Source organism: Bufo bufo (genome assembly GCF_905171765.1).
Source record: "Bufo bufo chromosome 7 unlocalized genomic scaffold, aBufBuf1.1 SUPER_7_unloc_5, whole genome shotgun sequence".
In the NCBI taxonomy this organism is placed as follows: domain Eukaryota; kingdom Metazoa; phylum Chordata; class Amphibia; order Anura; family Bufonidae; genus Bufo; species Bufo bufo.
Window position 1 is genome coordinate 113612 of NW_024400007.1, and position 22472 is coordinate 136083.

The 22472-nt window shown below is 51.8% G+C and overlaps 2 protein-coding genes across 2 annotated transcripts; one reads left to right on the forward strand and one right to left on the reverse strand.

Moving 5' to 3' along the window:
* The first annotated feature begins 223 nt into the window (after positions 1 to 223).
* TMEM37 (transmembrane protein 37) lies at positions 224 to 1229 on the forward strand. Its single transcript, XM_040413077.1, has one exon. The coding sequence runs from the start codon at positions 552 to 554 to the stop codon at positions 1107 to 1109; it is 558 nt and encodes a 185-aa protein (XP_040269011.1). The 5' UTR covers positions 224 to 551; the 3' UTR covers positions 1110 to 1229.
* Positions 1230 to 8388: 7159 nt separating this feature from the next.
* Positions 8389 to 22102, reverse strand: SCTR (secretin receptor). The gene is given in 12 exon segments (XM_040413079.1): positions 8389 to 8571; positions 10264 to 10305; positions 10965 to 10994; positions 10996 to 11104; positions 11538 to 11629; positions 13643 to 13666; positions 13668 to 13713; positions 16204 to 16264; positions 16335 to 16488; positions 16653 to 16785; positions 18900 to 18994; positions 22085 to 22102. Coding segments are annotated over 12 exon segments (972 nt in total). The 5' UTR covers positions 22088 to 22102.
* Positions 22103 to 22472: the final 370 nt, after the last annotated feature.

Here is a 22472-nt window from a genome sequence, read left to right on the forward strand (position 1 = left end):
TGTTGGAGTGGGCAGGGGGCAAAGCGCAGTGCGGTGGAGGATGCAGCGGGGGCACAGGGTGGTGTGGTGGGGGTGCGATGGAGGCAGCCAGGGGCACAGTGCAATGCAGTGCGGTGGACGGGGCACAGGGCAGTGCGGTTCAGGCGGGGTGGTCACAGAGCAATGCAGTGCAGGTGGGGCACAGTGCAGTGCACCAGCACAGGGGAGTACGGTGCAGGTGGGGGGGCACAGGGCAGTGCGATGGAGGAGGAAGCAGGTGCACAGGGCAGCGCAGTGTAGGGGGGGCACAGGGCAATGCGGTGCAGGCTGGGGGAGCACAGGGCAGTGCGGTGCAGGCTGGGGGAGCACAGGGCAGTGCAGTGGGCAGCGAGGGCACAGGGCAGCGCAGTGTAGGGGGGGCACAGGGCAGCGCAGTGTAGGGGGGGCACAGGGCAGGGTGGTGCAGGCTGGGGGAGCACAGGGCAGTGCAGTGGGCAGCGAGGGCACAGGGCAGTCAATGCTGATATTCTGTCCTGTAGTTTCCTTCCTAATGACTGACGTTTTGTCTGCAGATGGAGAAGACCTCGATGCCTCGGCCCGGTCCCCGCTCGTTCTTTGAGACCTTCCTCCGGGTCCTGATCACTCTCAGCGCAGGATCGGCAGTGGTCTTGTCGTCCATCTCGGTGTGTGACGGTCACTGGGTCTCCTCGCCCGGGCAGCAGCTTCTAGGTGTGTGGGGCACATGTGGGGCGCAGTCAGCGTGCAGCCCGGACATGAGCAGCATCAGCAGAGCCCTGGTGGGGGTCCGCACACCGCTGACCCTGGCCGTGGTGCTGGCCATCTTTGGGCTAGAGCTGCTGATGGTTTCCCAGTTGTGTGATGACGGACCATCCCCGAGGCGGTGGTGCATGGGCTCCGTGCTGCTCCTCGTCGCCTTCCTCCTCTCTGCGGCCGGAACCCTCACCTACATCTTCCTGCTGAGGGGATTTGCCCCCGCCTTCACCCTCACCTTCTGGTGTCAGTTCTTTGCCACTTTCCTCTTCTTCCTCAATGGCGTCAGCGGCCTGTACCTCCACCACCTGAGCCGCCGCAGGCTGGAGCCGCTACAGCCCAACCACAAGGGACCATAGGGAGACTGTGCGGCCTCTAAACATGGAGGACACAGCGCAGAATGGAGCACATGGTGGATCCACATCATCACAGACTGGATATTTGCCCTATAGGCCCTGTCCCCCCAGGGTGATGAGTGGGGGGCTGTGTGCACTGTATACAGAGATACTGTGATCAGTCTGTACAAAAAGTGAAATAAACCTGTTAATGGGAGCGTGTCCTCGCCCTGTGGGACCATGCCCAGAAGTGCGTCCCTAGTGCCGGGGTGAACCATGCACTTACCGCTGCGGAGCAGCTCGATGTCAGGCAAGGGCCGCACAAAGATGGGTCCTCAGAGCCCCCCAAAAAAACATACAGATCTGAAGCAATGGCCAGAGAGGCATTAACTGGTGTCACGCAGCGATGTGCGGGGGTCAGTGACGCTCCTACCGTGACTGCAGATATGGCGGTCACTGACGGCAGCGGATCTGATGGGGCATTCACCCTCACTTATTATCTTCTCGGCTCCTCTGCCCATCACTGGTAAATACACCACCATCTACTCGCCATTTATGCCGCTCTGGTCACTGCCGCCGCTGGGCCATTTACATCTGAAATCAGGCTGGTCTGTAGTCGCACTGCTATGGGACCTCCTCAGGTGCGATCTTCTGGCAGTTGTAGTTCCCCTGAAGATCAGGTTTCAGGAAAAGCCGATAATGTCCTCGTGCAGCTGGACGGCGACTTCTGCTTTCCAGAAAATTATTTTTAGTGAATTCTACAAAATGATGGGAGTTTGTGTAACAAGGCAGAAAACATGAGTCACACCACCGATACAGCATCACATTATATTATGCAACAGACGAGGCGTCACTCATCAGTGTATATATATATATATACACACAGGGCGGAGGAGAACATAAACTGCTGTATGAAGAAATACTACGGCCGCCACTAGAGGGAGCTCCTCACATACAGATGTATATACAGTCACCACTAGGGGGAGCTCCTCACATACAGATGTATATACAGCCACCAATAGGGGGAGCTCCTCACATACAGATCTATATACAGTCACCACTAGGGGGAGCTCCTCACATACAGATGTATATACAGTCACCAATAGAGGGAGCTCCTCACATACAGATCTATATACAGTCACCACTAGGGGGAGCTCCTCACATACAGATGTGTATACAGACACCACTAGAGGGTGCTCCTCACATACAGATGTATATACAGTCACCACTAGAGGGAGCTCCTCACATACAGATGTATATACAGTCACCACTAGAGGGAGCTCCTCACATACAGATGTATATACAGTCACCACTAGGGGGAGCTCCTCACATACAGATGTATATACAGTCACCACTAGAGGGAGCTCCTCACATACAGATGTATATACAGTCACCACTAGGGGGAGCTCCTCACATACAGATGTATATACAGTCACCACTAGAGGGAGCTCCTCACATACAGATGTATATACAGCCACCACTAGAGGGAGCTCCTCACATACAGATGTATATACAGCCACCACTAGAGGGAGCTCCTCACATACAGATGTATATACAGTCACCACTAGAGGGAGCTCCTCACATACAGATGTATATACAGCCACCACTAGGGGGAGCTCCTCACATACAGTGGTATATACAGCCACTACTAGAGGGAGCTCCTCACATACAGATGTATATACAGCCACCACTAGAGGGAGCTCCTCACATACAGATGTATATACATCCACCACTAGGGGGAGCTCCTCACATACAGATGTATATACAGCCACCACTAGGGGGAGCTCCTCACATACAGATGTATATACATCCACCACTAGGGGGAGCTCCTCACATACAGATGTATATACAGCCACCACTAGGGGGAGCTCCTCACATACAGATGTATATACAGTCACCACTAGGGGGAGCTCCTCACATACAGATGTATATACAGCCACCACTAGAGGGAGCTCCTCACATACAGATGTATATACAGCCACCACTAGGGGGAGCTCCTCACATACAGATGTATATACAGCCACCACTAGAGGGAGCTCCTCACATACAGATGTATATACAGTCACCACTAGGGGGAGCTCCTCACATACAGATGTTTATACAGACACCACTAGGGGGAGCTCCTCACATACAGATGTTTATACAGACACCACTAGGGGGAGCTCCTCACATACAGATGTATATACAGTCACCACTAGGGGGAGCTCCTCACATACAGATGTATATACAGTCACCACTAGGGGGAGCTCCTCACATACAGATGTATATACAGCCACCACTAGAGGGAGCTCCTCACATACAGATGTATATACAGTCACCACTAGGGGGAGCTCCTCACATACAGATGTATATACAGCCACCACTAGAGGGAGCTCCTCACATACAGATGTATATACAGCCACCACTAGGGGGAGCTCCTCACATACAGATGTATATACAGCCACCACTAGAGGGAGCTCCTCACATACAGATGTATATACAGCCACCACTAGGGGGAGCTCCTCACATACAGATGTATATACAGCCACCACTAGGGGGAGCTCCTCACATACAGATGTATATACAGCCACCACTAGAGGGAGCTCCTCACATACAGATTTATATACAGTCACCACTAGGGGGAGCTCCTCACATACAGATGTTTATACAGACACCACTAGGGGGAGCTCCTCACATACAGATGTATATACAGTCACCACTAGGGGGAGCTCCTCACATACAGATGTATATACAGCCACCACTAGGGGGAGCTCCTCACATACAGATGTATATACAGCCACCACTAGAGGGAGCTCCTCACATACAGATGTATATACAGCCACCACTAGAGGGAGCTCCTCACATACAGATGTATATACAGCCACCACTAGGGGGAGCTCCTCACATACAGATGTATATACAGCCACCACTAGAGGGAGCTCCTCACATACAGATGTATATACAGCCACCACTAGAGGGAGCTCCTCACATACAGATGTATATACAGTCACCACTAGAGGGAGCTCCTCACATACAGATGTATATACAGCCACCACTAGAGGGAGCTCCTCACATACAGATGTATATACAGCCACCACTAGGGGGAGCTCCTCACATACAGATGTATATACAGCCACCACTAGAGGGAGCTCCTCACATACAGATGTATATACAGACACCACTAGGGGGAGCTCCTCACATACAGATGTATATACAGTCACCACTAGGGGGAGCTCCTCACATACAGATGTATATACAGTCACCACTAGGGGGAGCTCCTCACATACAGATGTATATACAGCCACCACTAGAGGGAGCTCCTCACATACAGATGTATATACAGTCACCACTAGGGGGAGCTCCTCACATACAGATGTATATACAGCCACCACTAGAGGGAGCTCCTCACATACAGATGTATATACAGCCACCACTAGGGGGAGCTCCTCACATACAGATGTATATACAGCCACCACTAGAGGGAGCTCCTCACATACAGATGTATATACAGCCACCACTAGGGGGAGCTCCTCACATACAGATGTATATACAGCCACCACTAGGGGGAGCTCCTCACATACAGATGTATATACAGCCACCACTAGAGGGAGCTCCTCACATACAGATTTATATACAGTCACCACTAGGGGGAGCTCCTCACATACAGATGTTTATACAGACACCACTAGGGGGAGCTCCTCACATACAGATGTATATACAGTCACCACTAGGGGGAGCTCCTCACATACAGATGTATATACAGCCACCACTAGGGGAGCTCCTCACATACAGATGTATATACAGCCACCACTAGAGGGAGCTCCTCACATACAGATGTATATACAGCCACCACTAGAGGGAGCTCCTCACATACAGATGTATATACAGCCACCACTAGGGGGAGCTCCTCACATACAGATGTATATACAGCCACCACTAGAGGGAGCTCCTCACATACAGATGTATATACAGCCACCACTAGAGGGAGCTCCTCACATACAGATGTATATACAGTCACCACTAGAGGGAGCTCCTCACATACAGATGTTTATTCAGACACCACTAGGGGGAGCTCCTCACATACAGATGTATATACAGTCACCACTAGGGGGAGCTCCTCACATACAGATGTATATACAGTCACCACTAGGGGAAGCTCCTCACATACAGATGTATATACAGCCACCACTAGGGGGAGCTCCTCACATACAGATGTATATACAGCCACCACTAGAGGGAGCTCCTCACATACAGATGTATATACAGTCACCACTAGAGGGAGCTCCTCACATACAGATGTATATACAGCCACCACTAGGGGGAGCTCCTCACATACAGATGTATATACAGTCACCACTAGGGGGAGCTCCTCACATACAGATGTATATACAGCCACCACTAGAGGGAGCTCCTCACATACAGATGTATATACAGCCACCACTAGGGGGAGCTCCTCACATACAGATGTATATACATCCACCACTAGGGGGAGCTCCTCACATACAGATGTATATACAGCCACCACTAGGGGGAGCTCCTCACATACAGATGTATATACAGCCACCACTAGAGGGAGCTCCTCACATACAGATGTATATACAGCCACCACTAGGGGGAGCTCCTCACATACAGATGTATATACAGCCACCACTAGAGGGAGCTCCTCACATACAGATGTATATACAGTCACCACTAGGGGGAGCTCCTCACATACAGATGTTTATACAGACACCACTAGGGGGAGCTCCTCACATACAGATGTTTATACAGACACCACTAGGGGGAGCTCCTCACATACAGATGTATATACAGTCACCACTAGGGGGAGCTCCTCACATACAGATGTATATACAGTCACCACTAGGGGGAGCTCCTCACATACAGATGTATATACAGCCACCACTAGAGGGAGCTCCTCACATACAGATGTATATACAGTCACCACTAGGGGGAGCTCCTCACATACAGATGTATATACAGCCACCACTAGAGGGAGCTCCTCACATACAGATGTATATACAGCCACCACTAGGGGGAGCTCCTCACATACAGATGTATATACAGCCACCACTAGAGGGAGCTCCTCACATACAGATGTATATACAGCCACCACTAGGGGGAGCTCCTCACATACAGATGTATATACAGCCACCACTAGGGGGAGCTCCTCACATACAGATGTATATACAGCCACCACTAGAGGGAGCTCCTCACATACAGATTTATATACAGCCACCACTAGGGGGAGCTCCTCACATACAGATGTTTATACAGACACCACTAGGGGGAGCTCCTCACATACAGATGTATATACAGTCACCACTAGGGGGAGCTCCTCACATACAGATGTATATACAGCCACCACTAGGGGGAGCTCCTCACATACAGATGTATATACAGCCACCACTAGAGGGAGCTCCTCACATACAGATGTATATACAGCCACCACTAGAGGGAGCTCCTCACATACAGATGTATATACAGCCACCACTAGGGGGAGCTCCTCACATACAGATGTATATACAGCCACCACTAGAGGGAGCTCCTCACATACAGATGTATATACAGCCACCACTAGAGGGAGCTCCTCACATACAGATGTATATACAGTCACCACTAGAGGGAGCTCCTCACATACAGATGTATATACAGCCACCACTAGAGGGAGCTCCTCACATACAGATGTATATACAGCCACCACTAGGGGGAGCTCCTCACATACAGATGTATATACAGCCACCACTAGAGGGAGCTCCTCACATACAGATGTATATACAGACACCACTAGGGGGAGCTCCTCACATACAGATGTATATACAGTCACCACTAGGGGGAGCTCCTCACATACAGATGTATATACAGTCACCACTAGGGGGAGCTCCTCACATACAGATGTATATACAGCCACCACTAGAGGGAGCTCCTCACATACAGATGTATATACAGTCACCACTAGGGGGAGCTCCTCACATACAGATGTATATACAGCCACCACTAGAGGGAGCTCCTCACATACAGATGTATATACAGCCACCACTAGGGGGAGCTCCTCACATACAGATGTATATACAGCCACCACTAGAGGGAGCTCCTCACATACAGATGTATATACAGCCACCACTAGGGGGAGCTCCTCACATACAGATGTATATACAGCCACCACTAGGGGGAGCTCCTCACATACAGATGTATATACAGCCACCACTAGGGGGAGCTCCTCACATACAGATGTATATACAGCCACCACTAGAGGGAGCTCCTCACATACAGATGTATATACAGCCACCACTAGAGGGAGCTCCTCACATACAGATGTATATACAGTCACCACTAGAGGGAGCTCCTCACATACAGATGTTTATACAGACACCACTAGGGGGAGCTCCTCACATACAGATGTATATACAGTCACCACTAGGGGGAGCTCCTCACATACAGATGTATATACAGTCACCACTAGGGGAAGCTCCTCACATACAGATGTATATACAGCCACCACTAGGGGGAGCTCCTCACATACAGATGTATATACAGCCACCACTAGAGGGAGCTCCTCACATACAGATGTATATACAGTCACCACTAGAGGGAGCTCCTCACATACAGATGTATATACAGCCACCACTAGAGGGAGCTCCTCACATACAGATGTATATACAGTCACCACTAGAGGGAGCTCCTCACATACAGATGTATATACAGCCACCACTAGAGGGAGCTCCTCACATACAGATGTATATACAGCCACCACTAGAGGGAGCTCCTCACATACAGATGTATATACAGCCACCACTAGAGGGAGCTCCTCACATACAGATGTATATACAGTCACCACTAGAGGGAGCTTCTCGCATACAGATGTATATACAGTCACCACTAGAGGGAGCTCCTCACATACAGATGTATATATGGCTGCCCCAGTTGTGGCTGTAAGTACATCTGTATGTGGTCTCCTATGTCATGGGGGCGTGACATCTCAGGACAGACTTGATTAAACCGTCATACTGTAAGCAGGGGTGTCATGGCTGTAAGCACGCCCCAGAACATGGATACAGGAAGTACGATGGTGATGATAGTGATGTGACACCCCCAGGATCCTTCACTGTCATGTGACCTGCACTGGTGGCCATGTGACGCGCTGTTGTCCAGCACCCCTGGACCCCCGGCCTATGATGTGGTGGGGCCCAATCTCAGGAATCTCTGTATAAATCCTCAGACAAGCGCCCCTCCCCCACCTCAGTCATTATAAGTCTCAGTCTATGGGGAAATCCTGTCATCTGGTCGGTCACACAGTGACAAGCTGACGGATCCTGCCGATCGGCCATCAGATGAGGCTGGTCATAGGGGCGGAGCTGTTCCTCGCCTCCCGCTGGCTGCTCCGGCTGACCTGGACCACCTGTGTCAGGACGCTGCCGCCATTACTGACCATCGAGTGCTTGTTCTGCCGCAGCCAGAAGTATTTCCGTAGGTGATATCTGCCCCACTTCCTCCGGACCTCGAACTGCACCTGGAGGGCAAAAATCAGCAGCCGTCACACCCCGGGACATATCGTGACATGCGGCCACACCCACGACATCCCGTGATATATATCGTGACATGCGGCCACGCCCCACGACATCCCGTGATATATATCGTGACATGCGGCCACGCCCCACGACATCCCGTGATATATATTGTGACATGCGGCCACACCCACGACATCCCGTGATATATATCGTGACATGTGGCCACGCCCCACAACATCCCTTTATATATATCGTGACATGCGGCCACGCCCCACGACACCCAGTGAAATATATCGTGACATACGGCCATGCCCCACGACATCCCGTGATATAAATCGTGACAAGCGGCCACGCCCCACGACATCCCGTGAAATATATCGTGACATGTGGCCACGCCCCACGACATCCCGTGATATATATCGTGACATGCGGCCACACCCACGACATCCCATGATATATATCGTGACAAGCGGCCACGCCCCACGACATCCCGTGAAATATATTGTGACATGCGGCCACGCCCCACGACATCCCGTGAAATATATCGTGAAATGCGGCCACGACATCCCGTGAAATATATCATGACATACGGCCATGCCCACGACATCCCGTGATATATATCGTGACATGCGGCCACGCCCCACAACATCCCGTGAAATATATCGTGACATGTGGCCACTCCCCACGACATCCCATGATATATATCGTGACATGTGGCCACGCCCCACGACATCCTGTGATATATATTCTGACATGCGGCCACACCCACGACATCCCGTGATATATATCGTGACAAGCTGCCACGCCCCACGACATCCCGTGAAATATATCGTGACATGCGGCCACGCCCCACGACATCCCGTGAAATATATCGTGGCATGCGGCCACGTCATCCCGTGAAATATATCGTGACATGCGGCCACGCCCCACGACATCCCGTGAAATATATCGTGAAATGCGGCCACGACATCCTGTGAAATATATCGTGACATGCGGCCACGCCCCACGACATCCCGTGAAATATATAGTGAAATGCGGCCACGACATCCCGTGAAATATATCGTGACATACAGCCATGCCCACGACATCCCGTGATATATATCGTGACATGCGGCCACGCCCCACAACATCCCGTGAAATATATTGTGACATGCGGCCACGCCCCACGACATCCCGTGATATATATCGTGACATGCGGCCACGCCCCACGACATCCTGTGATATATATTCTGACATGCGGCCACACCCACGACATCCCGTGATATATATCGTGACAAGCTGCCACGCCCCACGTCATCCCGTGAAATATATCGTGACATGCGGCCACGCCCCACGACATCCCGTGAAATATATCGTGACATGCGGCCACGTCATCCCGTGAAATATATCGTGACATGCGGCCACGCCCCACGACATCCCGTGAAATATATCGTGACATGCGGCCACGACCCACGATATGATACAATGTGACGTTAGGTCACTGTTCTATCATAACTCGCTGGTTTTCACTCCTGCGGTAACTGAACTGCACCATTACTTAGCTCCTCCTACTTTGGATAATGCGCCATTACTTAGCTCCTCCTACTTTGGATAATGCGCCATTACTTAGCTCCTCCCCTTTTGGATAATGCCATATTACTTAGCTCCTCCCCCTTTGGATATCCTGTCCAGAGATAGTAGACAGGACGACTTACTTCACCGTTCAGGAAGCAGTAGAGGACGGCGACCACAAAGCCCTGCAAGAAAGAGCAAACGTCAGAACCTCCTCCACCAGAACCCCGCCCCTCCACCAGAACACCCCCTCACATAACCCCGCCCCTCCTCCAGCAGAACCCCCCCTCACAGAACCACGTCCCTCCTCCAGCAGAATCCCGCCCATCCTCCACCAGAACCCTGCACCTTTTTCCCCAAGAAACCCTGCTCACAGAACCCCGCTGCTCCTCCACCGGAAGCCCCCTCACAGAACCCCGCCCCTCCACCTGAAATCCCACTCACATAACCCCACCCCTCCTCCAGCAGAACCCCGCCCCTCCTCCAGTAGAACCCCGCCCCTCGACCAGAAGCCCCCTCACATAACCCCGCCCCTCCACCAGAACCCCCACTCACATAACCCCGCCCCTCCTCCACCAGAACCCCCACTCACAGAACCCCACCCCTCCTTCACCAGACTCTCCCTCATAGAACCCCGCCCCTCCTCCACCAGACCCCGCCCCTCCTCCACCAGACCCCGCCCCCCTCAATCTAATATCCTGCGCACAGAGAGGGACCCCCCGTTAGGCCCCACCAATGGTGGACACAGATGACATCAGCCTCCACTCCTCTGCACAGCAGTCCTCTCAGTATAATCTTCCACAGAGACGCCGTTATCACTCCGGACCCTCACGTTTGGACTCACCTGGAAAGAGCCAAGCGCCAGCTCGAAGGAATAAGCGTATCTCCACCGTGCCGCTGCTCACATCCTCCGGGAAGAATGCGAAGATGATGTAATGGACCCCCGAAGAGCGGGATGAGGAGAGGGTAGACCTGGCCAATCTCCTGCAGAGACAGGAAACATGAGCGCCCGGGGCCCCTCAGCCTGACTGAGATATAACCCGGGGCCCCCTCAGCCTGACTGAGATATAACCCGGGGCCCCTCAGCCTGGCTGACGCATAACACGGGGCCCATCAGAATGACTGATGCATAACATGGGGCCCCTAAGCCTGACTGAACCATAACAAGGGGCCCCCTCAGCCTGACTGACGCATAACACGGGGCCCCTTCAGCCTGACTGACGCATAACACGGGGCCCCTCAGCCTGACTGACTGACGCATAACACGGGGCCTCTCAGCCTGACTGATGCATAACCCGGGGCCCCTCAGCCTGACTGAGATATAACCCGGGGCCCCTCAGCCTGACTGACGCATATACCCGGGGCCCTCAGCCTGACTGACGCATAACACGGGGCCCCTCAGGACGGCTGTGCTCACTTGTACTGGTGGAGGTCGCTCCCCGGGGGCCGCGCGGTGCGGAGCTTTTTCACCAGAATCCGGATGATTCTCACAAACAGAATGAAGTTGATCTGGAGGAGACAGGAGGGCGAGACATCAGAGAGAGAGAGCGCGGAGGGGCGAGACATCAGAGAGAGAGAGAGAGCGTGGAGGGTCGAGACATCAGAAGAGAGAGCGCGGAGGGGCGAGACATCAGAGAGAGAGAGAGAGCGTGGAGGGTCGAGACATCAGAGAGAGAGAGCGTGGAGGGGCGAGACATCAGAGAGAGAGAGCCCGGAGGGGCGAGACATCAGAGAGAGAGAGCGTGGAGGGTCGAGACATCAGAGAGAAAGAGCGCGGAGGGCGAGACATCAGAGAGAGAGAGCGTGGAGGGGCGAGACATCAGAGAGAGAGAGCGTTTTGGAGGGGCGAGACATCAGAGGAGAGAGAGCCAGGTGGCGGCGAGACATCAGAGAGAGAGAGCGCGGAGTGGCCGAGAATCAGAGAGAGAGAGCGCGGAGTGGCGAAGACATCAGAGAGAGAGAGCGCGGAAGTGGCGAGACATCAGAGAGAGAGAGCGCGGAAGAGTGGCGAGACATCAGAGAGAGAGCGCGGAAGTGGCGAGACATCAGAGAGAGAGCGTGGAGGGGCGAGACATCAAGAGAGAGAGGTGCGGAAGGGGCGAGACATCAGAGAGAGGGCGAAGAGGGGGAGACATCATAGAGGAGGGGCGGAGACATCAGAGAAAGAGCACAGAGGGGCGAGACATCAGAGAGAGAGAGCGCGGAGGGGCGAGACCTCAGAGAGAGAGCGCGGGGGGGCGAGACATCAGAGAGAGAGAGCGCGGAGGGGCGAGACATCAGAGAGAGAGAGCGCGGAGGGGCGAGACATCAGAGAGAGAGCGCGGAGGGGCGAGACATCAGAGAAAGAGCGCGGAGGGGCGAGACATCAGAGAGAGAGAGCGCGGAGGGGCGAGACATCAGAGAGAGAGAGCGCGGAGGGGCGAGACATCAGAGAGAGAGCGCGGAGGGGCGAGACAGAGAGAGAGAGCGCGGAGGGGCGAGACATCAGAGAGAGCGCGGAGGGGCGAGTCATCAGAGAGAGAGCGCGGAGGGGCGAGACATCAGAGAGAGAGCGCGGAGGGGCGAGACATCAGAGAGAGAGAGCGCGGAGGGGCGAGACATCAGAGAGAGAGAGCGCGGAGGGGCGAGAGACATAGAGAGAGAGAGAGCGCGGAGGGGCGAGACATCAGAGAGAGAGAAAGCGCAGAGGGGCGAGACATCAGAGAGAGAGAGCGCGGAGGGGCGAGACATCAGAGAGAGAGAGCGTGGAGGGCGAGACATCAGAGAGAGAGAGCCCGGAGGGGCGAGACATCAGAGAGAGAGAGCGCGGAGGGGCGAGACATTAGAGAGAGAGAGCGCGGAAGTGGCGAGACATCAGAGAGAGAGAGCGCGGAGTGGCGAGACATCAGAGAGAGAGCGTGGAGGGGCGAGAAATCAGAGAGAGAGCGCGGAGGGGTGAGACATCAAAGAGAGAGGGCGGAGGGGCGAGACATCAGAGAGAGGGCGCGGAGGGGGCGAGACATCAGAGAGGAGGGGCGAGACATCAGAGAAAGAGCACAGAGGGCGAGACATCAGAGAGAGAGAGCGGGAGGGGCGAGACTCAGAGAGAGAGAGCGGAGGGCGAGACATCAGAGAGAGAGCGTGGAGGTCGAGACATCAGAGAGAAAGAGCGCGGAGGGGCGAGACATCAGAGAGAGAGAGAGAGCGTGGAGGGGCGAGACATCAGAGAGAGAGAGCGCGGAGGGGGCGAGACATCAGAGAGAGAGAAAGAGCACAGAGGGGCGAGACAATCAGAGAGAGAGAGCGCGGAGGGGCGAGACCATCAGAGAGAGAGAGCGTGGAGGGGCGAGACATCAGAGAGAGAGAGCCCGGAGGGGCGAGACATCAGAGAGAGAGAGCGCGGAGGGGCGAGACATCAGAGAGAGCGCGGAGGGGCGAGACCTCGAGAGAGAGAGAGCGCGGAGGGGCGAGACATCAGAGAGAGAGAGCGCCTGCCCCCCCCCTCCCCAGTACGTACACAGGAGAGGGGTCGGGGGAACCTACAAATATGGAGAGGATGATGGGGCCGCCGGATGATCCACCAGACGCTGGGGTCGGAGTTAATGTTCCAGCAGCTGAAAGAGAAGAAGCTGAATCAGAAGCAGCGAACTGCCGAGGCTGCACCACTGAGACCCCGACAAGACTGCCCCTCTGATCTGTCCGGAGGGGAGGGGTCACAGAGGATGTACCAGAGGGGAGGGGTCACAGAGGATGTAACAGAGGGGAGGGGTCACAGGTGATGTAACAGAGGAGGGGGTCACAGAGGATGTAACAGAGGGGAGGGGTCACAGAGGATGTAACAGAGGGGGGGGTCACAGAGGATGTAACAGAGGGGAGGGGTCACAGGGGATGTAACAGAGGGGAGGGGTCACAGGTGATGTAACAGAGGGGAGGGGTCACAGGTGATGTAACAGAGGGGAGGGGTCACAGGTGATGTAACAGAGGGGGGGGTCACAGAGGATGTAACAAGGGGAGGGGTCACAGAGGACGTAACAGAGGGGAGGGGTCACAGAGGGGAGGGGTCACAGAGGATGTAAAAGGGGAGGGGTCACAGGTGACGTAACAGAGGGGAGGGGTCACAGAGACGTAACAGAGGGGAGGGGTCACAGGGATGTAACAGAGGGGAGGGGTCACAGGTGACGTAACAGAGGGGAGGGGTCACAGAGGACGTAACAGAGGGGAGGGGTCACAGAGGATGTAACAGAGGGGAGGGGTCACAGAGGACGTAACAGAGGGGAGGGGTCACAGAGGACGTAACAGAGGGAGGGGTCACAGAGGACGTAACAGAGGGGAGGGGTCACAGGGGACGTAACAGAGGGGAGGGGTCACAGAGGACGTAACAGAGGGGAGGGGTCACAGAGGACGTAACAGAGGGGAGGGGTCACAGAGGACGTAACAGAGGGGAGGGGTCACAGGTGATGTAACAGAGGGGAGGGGTCACAGAGGATGTAACAGAGGGGAGGGGTCACAGAGGACGTAACAGAGGGGAGGGGTCACAGAGGATGTAACAGAGGGGAGGGGTCACAGGTGATGTAACAGAGGGGAGGGGTCACAGGGGATGTAACAGAGGGGAGGGGTCACAGGTGATGTAACAGAGGGGAGGGGTCACAGGTGATGTAACAGAGGGGAGGGGTCACAGAGGATGTAACAGAGGGGAGGGGTCACAGGTGATGTAACAGAGGGGAGGGGTCACAGGTGATGTAACAGAGGGGAGGGGTCACAGGTGATGTAACAGAGGGGAGGGGTCACAGAGGATGTAACAGAGGGGAGGGGTCACAGAGGACGTAACAGAGGGGAGGGGTCACAGGTGATGTAACAGAGGGGAGGGGTCACAGGTGACGTAACAGAGGGGAGGGGTCACAGGTGACGTAACAGAGGGGAGGGGTCACAGAGGACGTAACAGAGTGGAGGGGTCACAGAGGACGGTAACAGAGGGGAGGCGGTCACAGGTGATGTAACAGAGGGGAGGGTGAGTCACAGCGTGATGTAACAGCGGGCGAGCGGGTCCACAGGTGATGTAACAGAGGGGAGCGAGGTCCACAGGTGATGCAACAGAGGGGAGGAGGTCACAGGTGATGCAACAGAGGGAGGGGTCCAGGTGATGTAACAGATGAGGCAGGGGTCACTGAGGATGTAACAGAGGGGAGGGGTCACAGGTGATGTAACAGAGGGGAGGGTTCACAGGTGATGCAACAGAGGGGACGGGGTCACAGGTGATGTAACAGAGGGGAGGGGTCACAGGTGATGTAACAAGAGAGGAGGGGTCACAGGTGATGTAACAGAGGGAGGGGTCACAGGTGAAGTAACAGAGGGGAGGGGTCCACAGAGAGGAGGGGTCACAGGTGATGTAACAGAGGGAGGGGTCACAGGTGATGTAACAGAGAGGAGGGGTCACAGGTGATGTAACAGAGGGGAGGGGTCACAGGTGATGTAACAGAGAGGAGGGGTCACAGGTGATGTAACAGAGGGGAGGGGTCACAGGTGATGTAACAGAGAGGAGGGGTCACAGGTGATGTAACAGAGAGGAGGGGTCACAGGTGATGTAACAGAGGGGAGGGGTCACAGGTGATGTAACAGAGGGGAGGGGTCACAGGTGATGTAACAGAGAGGAGGGGTCACAGGTGATGTAACAGAGGGAGGGGTCACAGGTGATGTAACAGAGGGGAGGGGTCAGAGGTGATGTAACAGAGGGGAGGGGTCACAGGTGATGTAACAGAGGGAGGGGTCACAGGTGATGTAACAGAGGGGAGGGGTCACAGGTGATGTAACAGAGGGGAGGGGTCACAGGTGATGTAACAGAGGGGAGGGGTCACAGGGGATGTAACAGAGGGGAGGGGTCACAGGTGATGTAACAGAGGGGAGGGGTCACAGGTGATGTAACAGAGGGGAGGGGTCACAGGTGATGTAACAGAGGGGAGGGGTCACAGGTGATGTAACAGAGGGGAGGGGTCACAGGTGATGTAACAGAGGGGAGGGGTCACAGGTGATGTAACAGAGGGGAGGGGTCACAGGTGATGTAACAGAGGGGAGGGGTCACAGGTGATGTAATGGGGGGCTCTTCTTACCCCGTGTTCTCGTACAGCTGTCGGCACACGGACCAGGCGATGATGAAGACCAGAGGGGAGCCTGTAATACACGGAGCAGGATCAGTCGGGGTTCCGGGGCTCAGCCCTCGCCCGCCGCCCCCCGCACTCACCCCACCCGAGGGCGATGTACCAGCAGAAATACTTCCACTCGGAGAAGAAGGAGACGACGAGCAGTGTGTGCAGGTAGAGCCCCTCCACCAGCAGCCAGCTGTAATTGGCCATGATGCAGTACTGGAAGAAGATCAGGACGTAGTGACAGTCCTTCTGCGGAGAGAACGGGGGACAGAGTGAACCCCCAGACTCCACACCGAGCCTGGCTGCAGGGGTCTGGAGGACAGTGTGTACACTACGTGTGCGCCTCCTATCTGTCTGTACAGCGCTCAGACTGAGGAGGACGATGGCGGGGGACAGAACGTGCGGACCCTCACCAGGTAGACGCTGCAGTGCTTGACATCATCTGCAGAAAAGAGCACGGCGTCCTTGATGAAGATGGACATGGCGCGCAGAATGAAGGAAGAGAAGAGGTTCATGTGGATGTAATTCCGAGTACAGCGCAGCCGCCTGCAACAGGAAAGTAAGAATTATGCTACATACCGCCATACACTGCTCCGTGACCAATATACTGCTATATACCACCATACACTGCTGCATGACCAACATACTGCTATATACCGCCATACACTGCTCCGTGACCAATATACTGCTATATACCGCCATACACTGCTCCATGACCAACATACTGCTATATACCGCCATGCACTGCTGCATGACCAACATACTACTATATACTGCTATATACTGCTCCATGACCAACATACTACTATATACCGCCATACACTGCTCCATGACCAACATACTGTTATATACCGCCATACACTGCTCCATGACCAACATACTGGTATATCCTGCTATACACTGCTGCATGACCAACATGCTGCTATATATCGCTATACACTGCTCCGTGACCAATATACTGCTCCGTGACCAAAATACCGCTATACACTGCTCCATGACCAACATACTGCTATATACCGCTATATACTGCTCCATGACCAACATACTGCTATATACCGCCATACACTGCTCCATGACCAACATACTGGTATATCCTGCTATACACTGCTGCATGACCAACATACTGCTATATACCGCTATACACTGCTCCATGACCAACATACTGCTATATACCGCCATACACTGCTCCATGACCAACATACTGGTATATCCTGCTATACACTGCTGCATGACCAACATACTGCTATATATCGCTATACACTGCTCCATGACCAAAATACCGCTATACACTGCTCCATGACCAACATACTGCTATATACCGCTATACACTGCTCCATGACCAACATACTGCTATATACCGCTATACACTGCTCCATGACCAACATACTGCTATATACCGCTATACACTGCTCCATGACCAACATACTGCTATATACCGCCATACACTGCTCCATGACCAACATACTGGTATATCCTGCTATACACTGCTGCATGACCAACATACTGCTATATATCGCTATACACTGCTCCGTGACCAAAATACCGCTATACACTGCTCCATGACCAACATACTGCTATATACCGCTATACACTGCTCCATGACCAACATACTGCTATATACTACTCCATGACCAACATACTGCTATATACCGCTATACACTGCTCCGTGACCAATATACTGCTATATACCACCATACACTGCTGCATGACCAACATACTGCTATATACCGCCATACACTGCTCCGTGACCAATATACTGCTATATACCACCATACACTGCTGCATGACCAACATACTGCTATATACTGCTCCATGACCAACATACTACTATATACCGCTATATACTGCTCCATGACCAACATACTGCTATATACTGCTATATACTGCTCCATGACCAACATACTACTATATACCGCTATATACTGCTCCATGACCAACATACTACTATATACTGCTATATACTGCTCCATGACCAACATACTACTATATACCGCTATACACTGCTCCATGACCAACATACTACTATATACCGCTATATACTGCTCCATGACCAACATACTACTATATACTGCTATATACTGCTCCATGACCAACATACTACTATATACCGCTATACACTGCTCCATGACCAACATACTACTATATACCGCTATACACTGCTCCATGACCAACATACTACTATATACCGCTATACACTGCTCCATGACCAACATACTACTATATACCGCTATATACTGCTCCATGACCAACATACTGCTATATACCGCTATACACTGCTCCATGACCAACATACTACTATATACCGCTATATACTGCTCCATGACCAACATACTGCTATATACTGCTCCATGACCAACATACTACTATATACCGCTATATACTGCTCCATGACCAACATACTACTATATACCGCTATATACTGCTCCATGACCAACATACTGCTAAATACCACTATATACTGCTCCATGACCAACATACTACTATATACTGCTATATACTACTCCATGACCAATATACTATATACCGGTATGTACTGTCCGTGATCAATATACTGCGCTATGACCAACAAGGCTTTATAGACGTACCCGTTACACACATCAGACATGTATCACTCCCATCATCTCCATCACCAGGAGCTCACAATTTAAAGCGCTGCTCACCTGAATGACAGGAGGAGGAGGATGGCGAGGAGCAGAGCGCCGAGCGACGTCCCATATCCCACAGTGTACAGGGTCTTCAGGTGCATGTAATACTCCTGCTGTAACACAAGAAGAGCGCAGCTCTGCAGTATACAGGGAGTGTAGTGATGCAGGATATTACAGGTGTAGTATACAGGGGGTGTGTAGTGATGCGGTATATTACAGGTGTAGTATACGGGGGGGTGTAGTGATGCAGTATATTACAGGTGTAGTATATAGAGGTGTAGTGATGCGGTATATTACAGGTGCAGTATATAGAGGTGTAGTGATGCGGTATATTACAGGTGTAGTATACAGGGGGTGTAGGGATGCAGTATATTACAGGTATAGTATATAGAGGTGTAGTGATGCGGTATATTACAGGTGTAGTATATAGAGGTGTAGTGATGCGGTATATTACAGGTGTAGTATACAGGGGGTGTAGTGATGCGGTATATTACAGGTGTAGTATACAGGGGGGGTGTAGTGATGCGGTATATTACAGGTATAGTATATAGAGGTGTAGGGATGCGGTATATTACAGGTGTAGTATATAGGAGGTGTAGTGATGCGGTATATTACAGGTATAGTATATAGAGGTGTAGTGATCCGGTATATACAGGTATAGTATATAGAGGTGTAGTGATGCGGTATATTACAGGTATAGTATATAGAGGTGTAGGGATGCGGTATTTTACAGGTGTAGTATATAGAGGTGTAGGGATGCGGTATATTACAGGTGTAGTATATAGAGGTGTAGGGATGCGGTATATTACAGGTATAGTATATAGAGGTGTAGTGATGCGGTATATTACAGGTATAGTATACAGGGGGTGTAGTGATGCGGTATATTACAGGTGCAGTATATAGAGGTGTAGTGATGCGGTATATTACAGGTATAGTATATAGAGGTGTAGTGATGCGGTATATTACAGGTGCAGTATATAGGGGGTGTAGTGATGCGGTATATTACAGGTATAGTATATAGAGGTGTAGTGATGCGGTATATTACAGGTATAGTATACAGGGGGTGTAGTGATGCGGTATATTACAGGTGCAGTATATAGGGGGTGTAGTGATGCGGTATATTACAGGTGCAGTATATAGGGGGTGTAGTGATGCGGTATATTACAGGTGTAGTATACAGGGGGTGTAGTGATGTGGTATATTACAGGTGTAGTATACAGGGGGTGTAGTGATGCGGTATATTACAGGTATAGTATATAGAGGTGTAGGGATGCGGTATATTACAGGTATAGTATATAGAGGTGTAGTGATGCGGTATATTACAGGTGTAGTATATAGAGGTGTAGGGATGCGGTATATTACAGGTATAGTATATAGAGGTGTAGAGATGTGGTATATTACAGGTGCAGTATATAGAAGTGTAGGGATGAGGTATATTACAGGTGTAGTATATAGAGGTGTAGGGATGCGGTATATTACAGGTATAGTATATAGAGGTGTAGTGATGCGGTATATTACAGGTATAGTATATAGAGGTGTAGTGATGCGGTATATTACAGGTATAGTATACAGGGGGTGTAGTGATGCGGTATATTACAGGTGCAGTATATAGGGGGTGTAGTGATGCGGTATATTACAGGTGTAGTATACAGGGGGTGTAGTGATGCGGTATATTACAGGTGTAGTATACAGGGGGTGTAGTGATGCGGTATATTACAGGTGCAGTATATAGGGGGTGTAGGGATGCGGTATATTACAGGTGTAGTATATAGAGGTGTAGGGATGCGGTATATTACAGGTGCAGTATATAGAGGTGTAGGGATGCGGTATATTACAGGTGCAGTATATAGGGGGTGTAGTGATGCGGTATATTACAGGTGTAGTATACAGGGGGTGTAGTGATGTGGTATATTACAGGTGTAGTATATAGGGGGTGTAGTGATGCGGTATATTACAGGTGCAGTATATAGGGGGTGTAGGGATGCGGTATATTACAGGTGTAGTATATAGAGGTGTAGGGATGCGGTATATTACAGGTGTAGTATATAGAGGTGTAGTGATGGGGTATATTACAGGTGTAGTATACAGGGGGTGTAGTGATGCGGTATATTACAGGTGTAGTATACAGGGGGTGTAGTGATGTGGTATATTACAGGTGCAGTATATAGGGGTGTAGTGATGCGGTATATTACAGGTGTAGTATACAGGGGGTGTAGTGATGCGGTATATTACAGGTGTAGTATATAGGGGGTGTAGTGATGCGGTATATTACAGGTGTAGTATATAGAGGTGTAGGGATGCGGTATATTACAGGTGTAGTATACAGGGGGTGTAGTGATGCGGTATATTACAGGTGTAGTATAGAGGTGTAGTGATGCAGTATATTACAGGTGTAGTATACAGGGGGTGTAGTGATGTGGTATATTACAGGTGTAGTATATAGAGGTGTAGGGATGCAGTATATTACAGGTGTAGTACACAGGGGGTGTAGAGATGTGGTATATTACAGGTGTAGTATATAGGGTGTGTAGTGATGCGGTATATTACAGGTGTAGTATATAGAGGTGTAGGGATGCGGTATATTACAGGTGCAGTATATAGGGGGTGTAGTGATGCGGTATATTACAGGTGTAGTACACAGGGGGTGTAGAGTGTGGTATATTACAGGTATAGTATATAGAGGTGTAGAGATGCGGTATATTACAGGTGCAGTATATAGGGGGTGTAGTGATGCGGTATATTACAGGTGTAGTACACAGGGGGTGTAGAGATGTGGTATATTACAGGTATAGTATATAGAGGTGTAGAGATGCGGTATATTACAGGTGTAGTATATAGAAGTGTAGGGATGCGGTATATTACAGGTGCAGTATATAGAGGTGTAGGGATGCGGTATATTACAGGTGCAGTATATAGGGGTGTAGTGATGCGGTATATTACAGGTGTAGTACACAGGGGGTGTAGAGATGTGGTATATTACAGGTGCAGTATTCAGGGGTGTAGTGATGCGGAATATTACAGGTGTAGTTATGAGGTAGTTTGAGCACCAGGGGGCAGTCACACATTGGGAGTGGCTTTCTATTCCTCCAGCTCCCAGTTTGACTCTATGGATCCATTTGCGATTGTGGCCGGAGATTCTGACCTGCGACCTTCTCCGGGGCGGCCATACTGTAGGGATAAAGGGCAGCACCCACACTTACCATATGCTCATACTCCGTGTCGTTGATATTGTACGCGCAGGCTACGTCCACCGGGGGAAGGTCGCCGACCAGCCGACCTCTGTACAGTTCCGATTCACCTCACCTGATACAGAGTACAAAAATACTAGACTGAGGAGAAGATGACATACCCGCACATCCACACGCTTCGTACCGATCGATCACACATCCACACGCCTCGTACCGATCGATCACACATCCACACGCCTCGTACCGATCGATCACACAGCCACACGCCTCGTACCGATCAATGACACATCCACACGCCTCGTACCGATCGATCACACATCCACACGCCTCGTACCGATCGATCACACATCCACACGCCTCCTACCGATCGATCACACATCCACACGCCTCATACCGATCG

Bases quoted from the DNA above. Each gene is read 5' to 3' on its own strand.
- TMEM37 (XM_040413077.1), top strand. From the start codon at position 552: ATGGAGAAGACCTCGATGCCTCGGCCCGGTCCCCGCTCGTTCTTTGAG.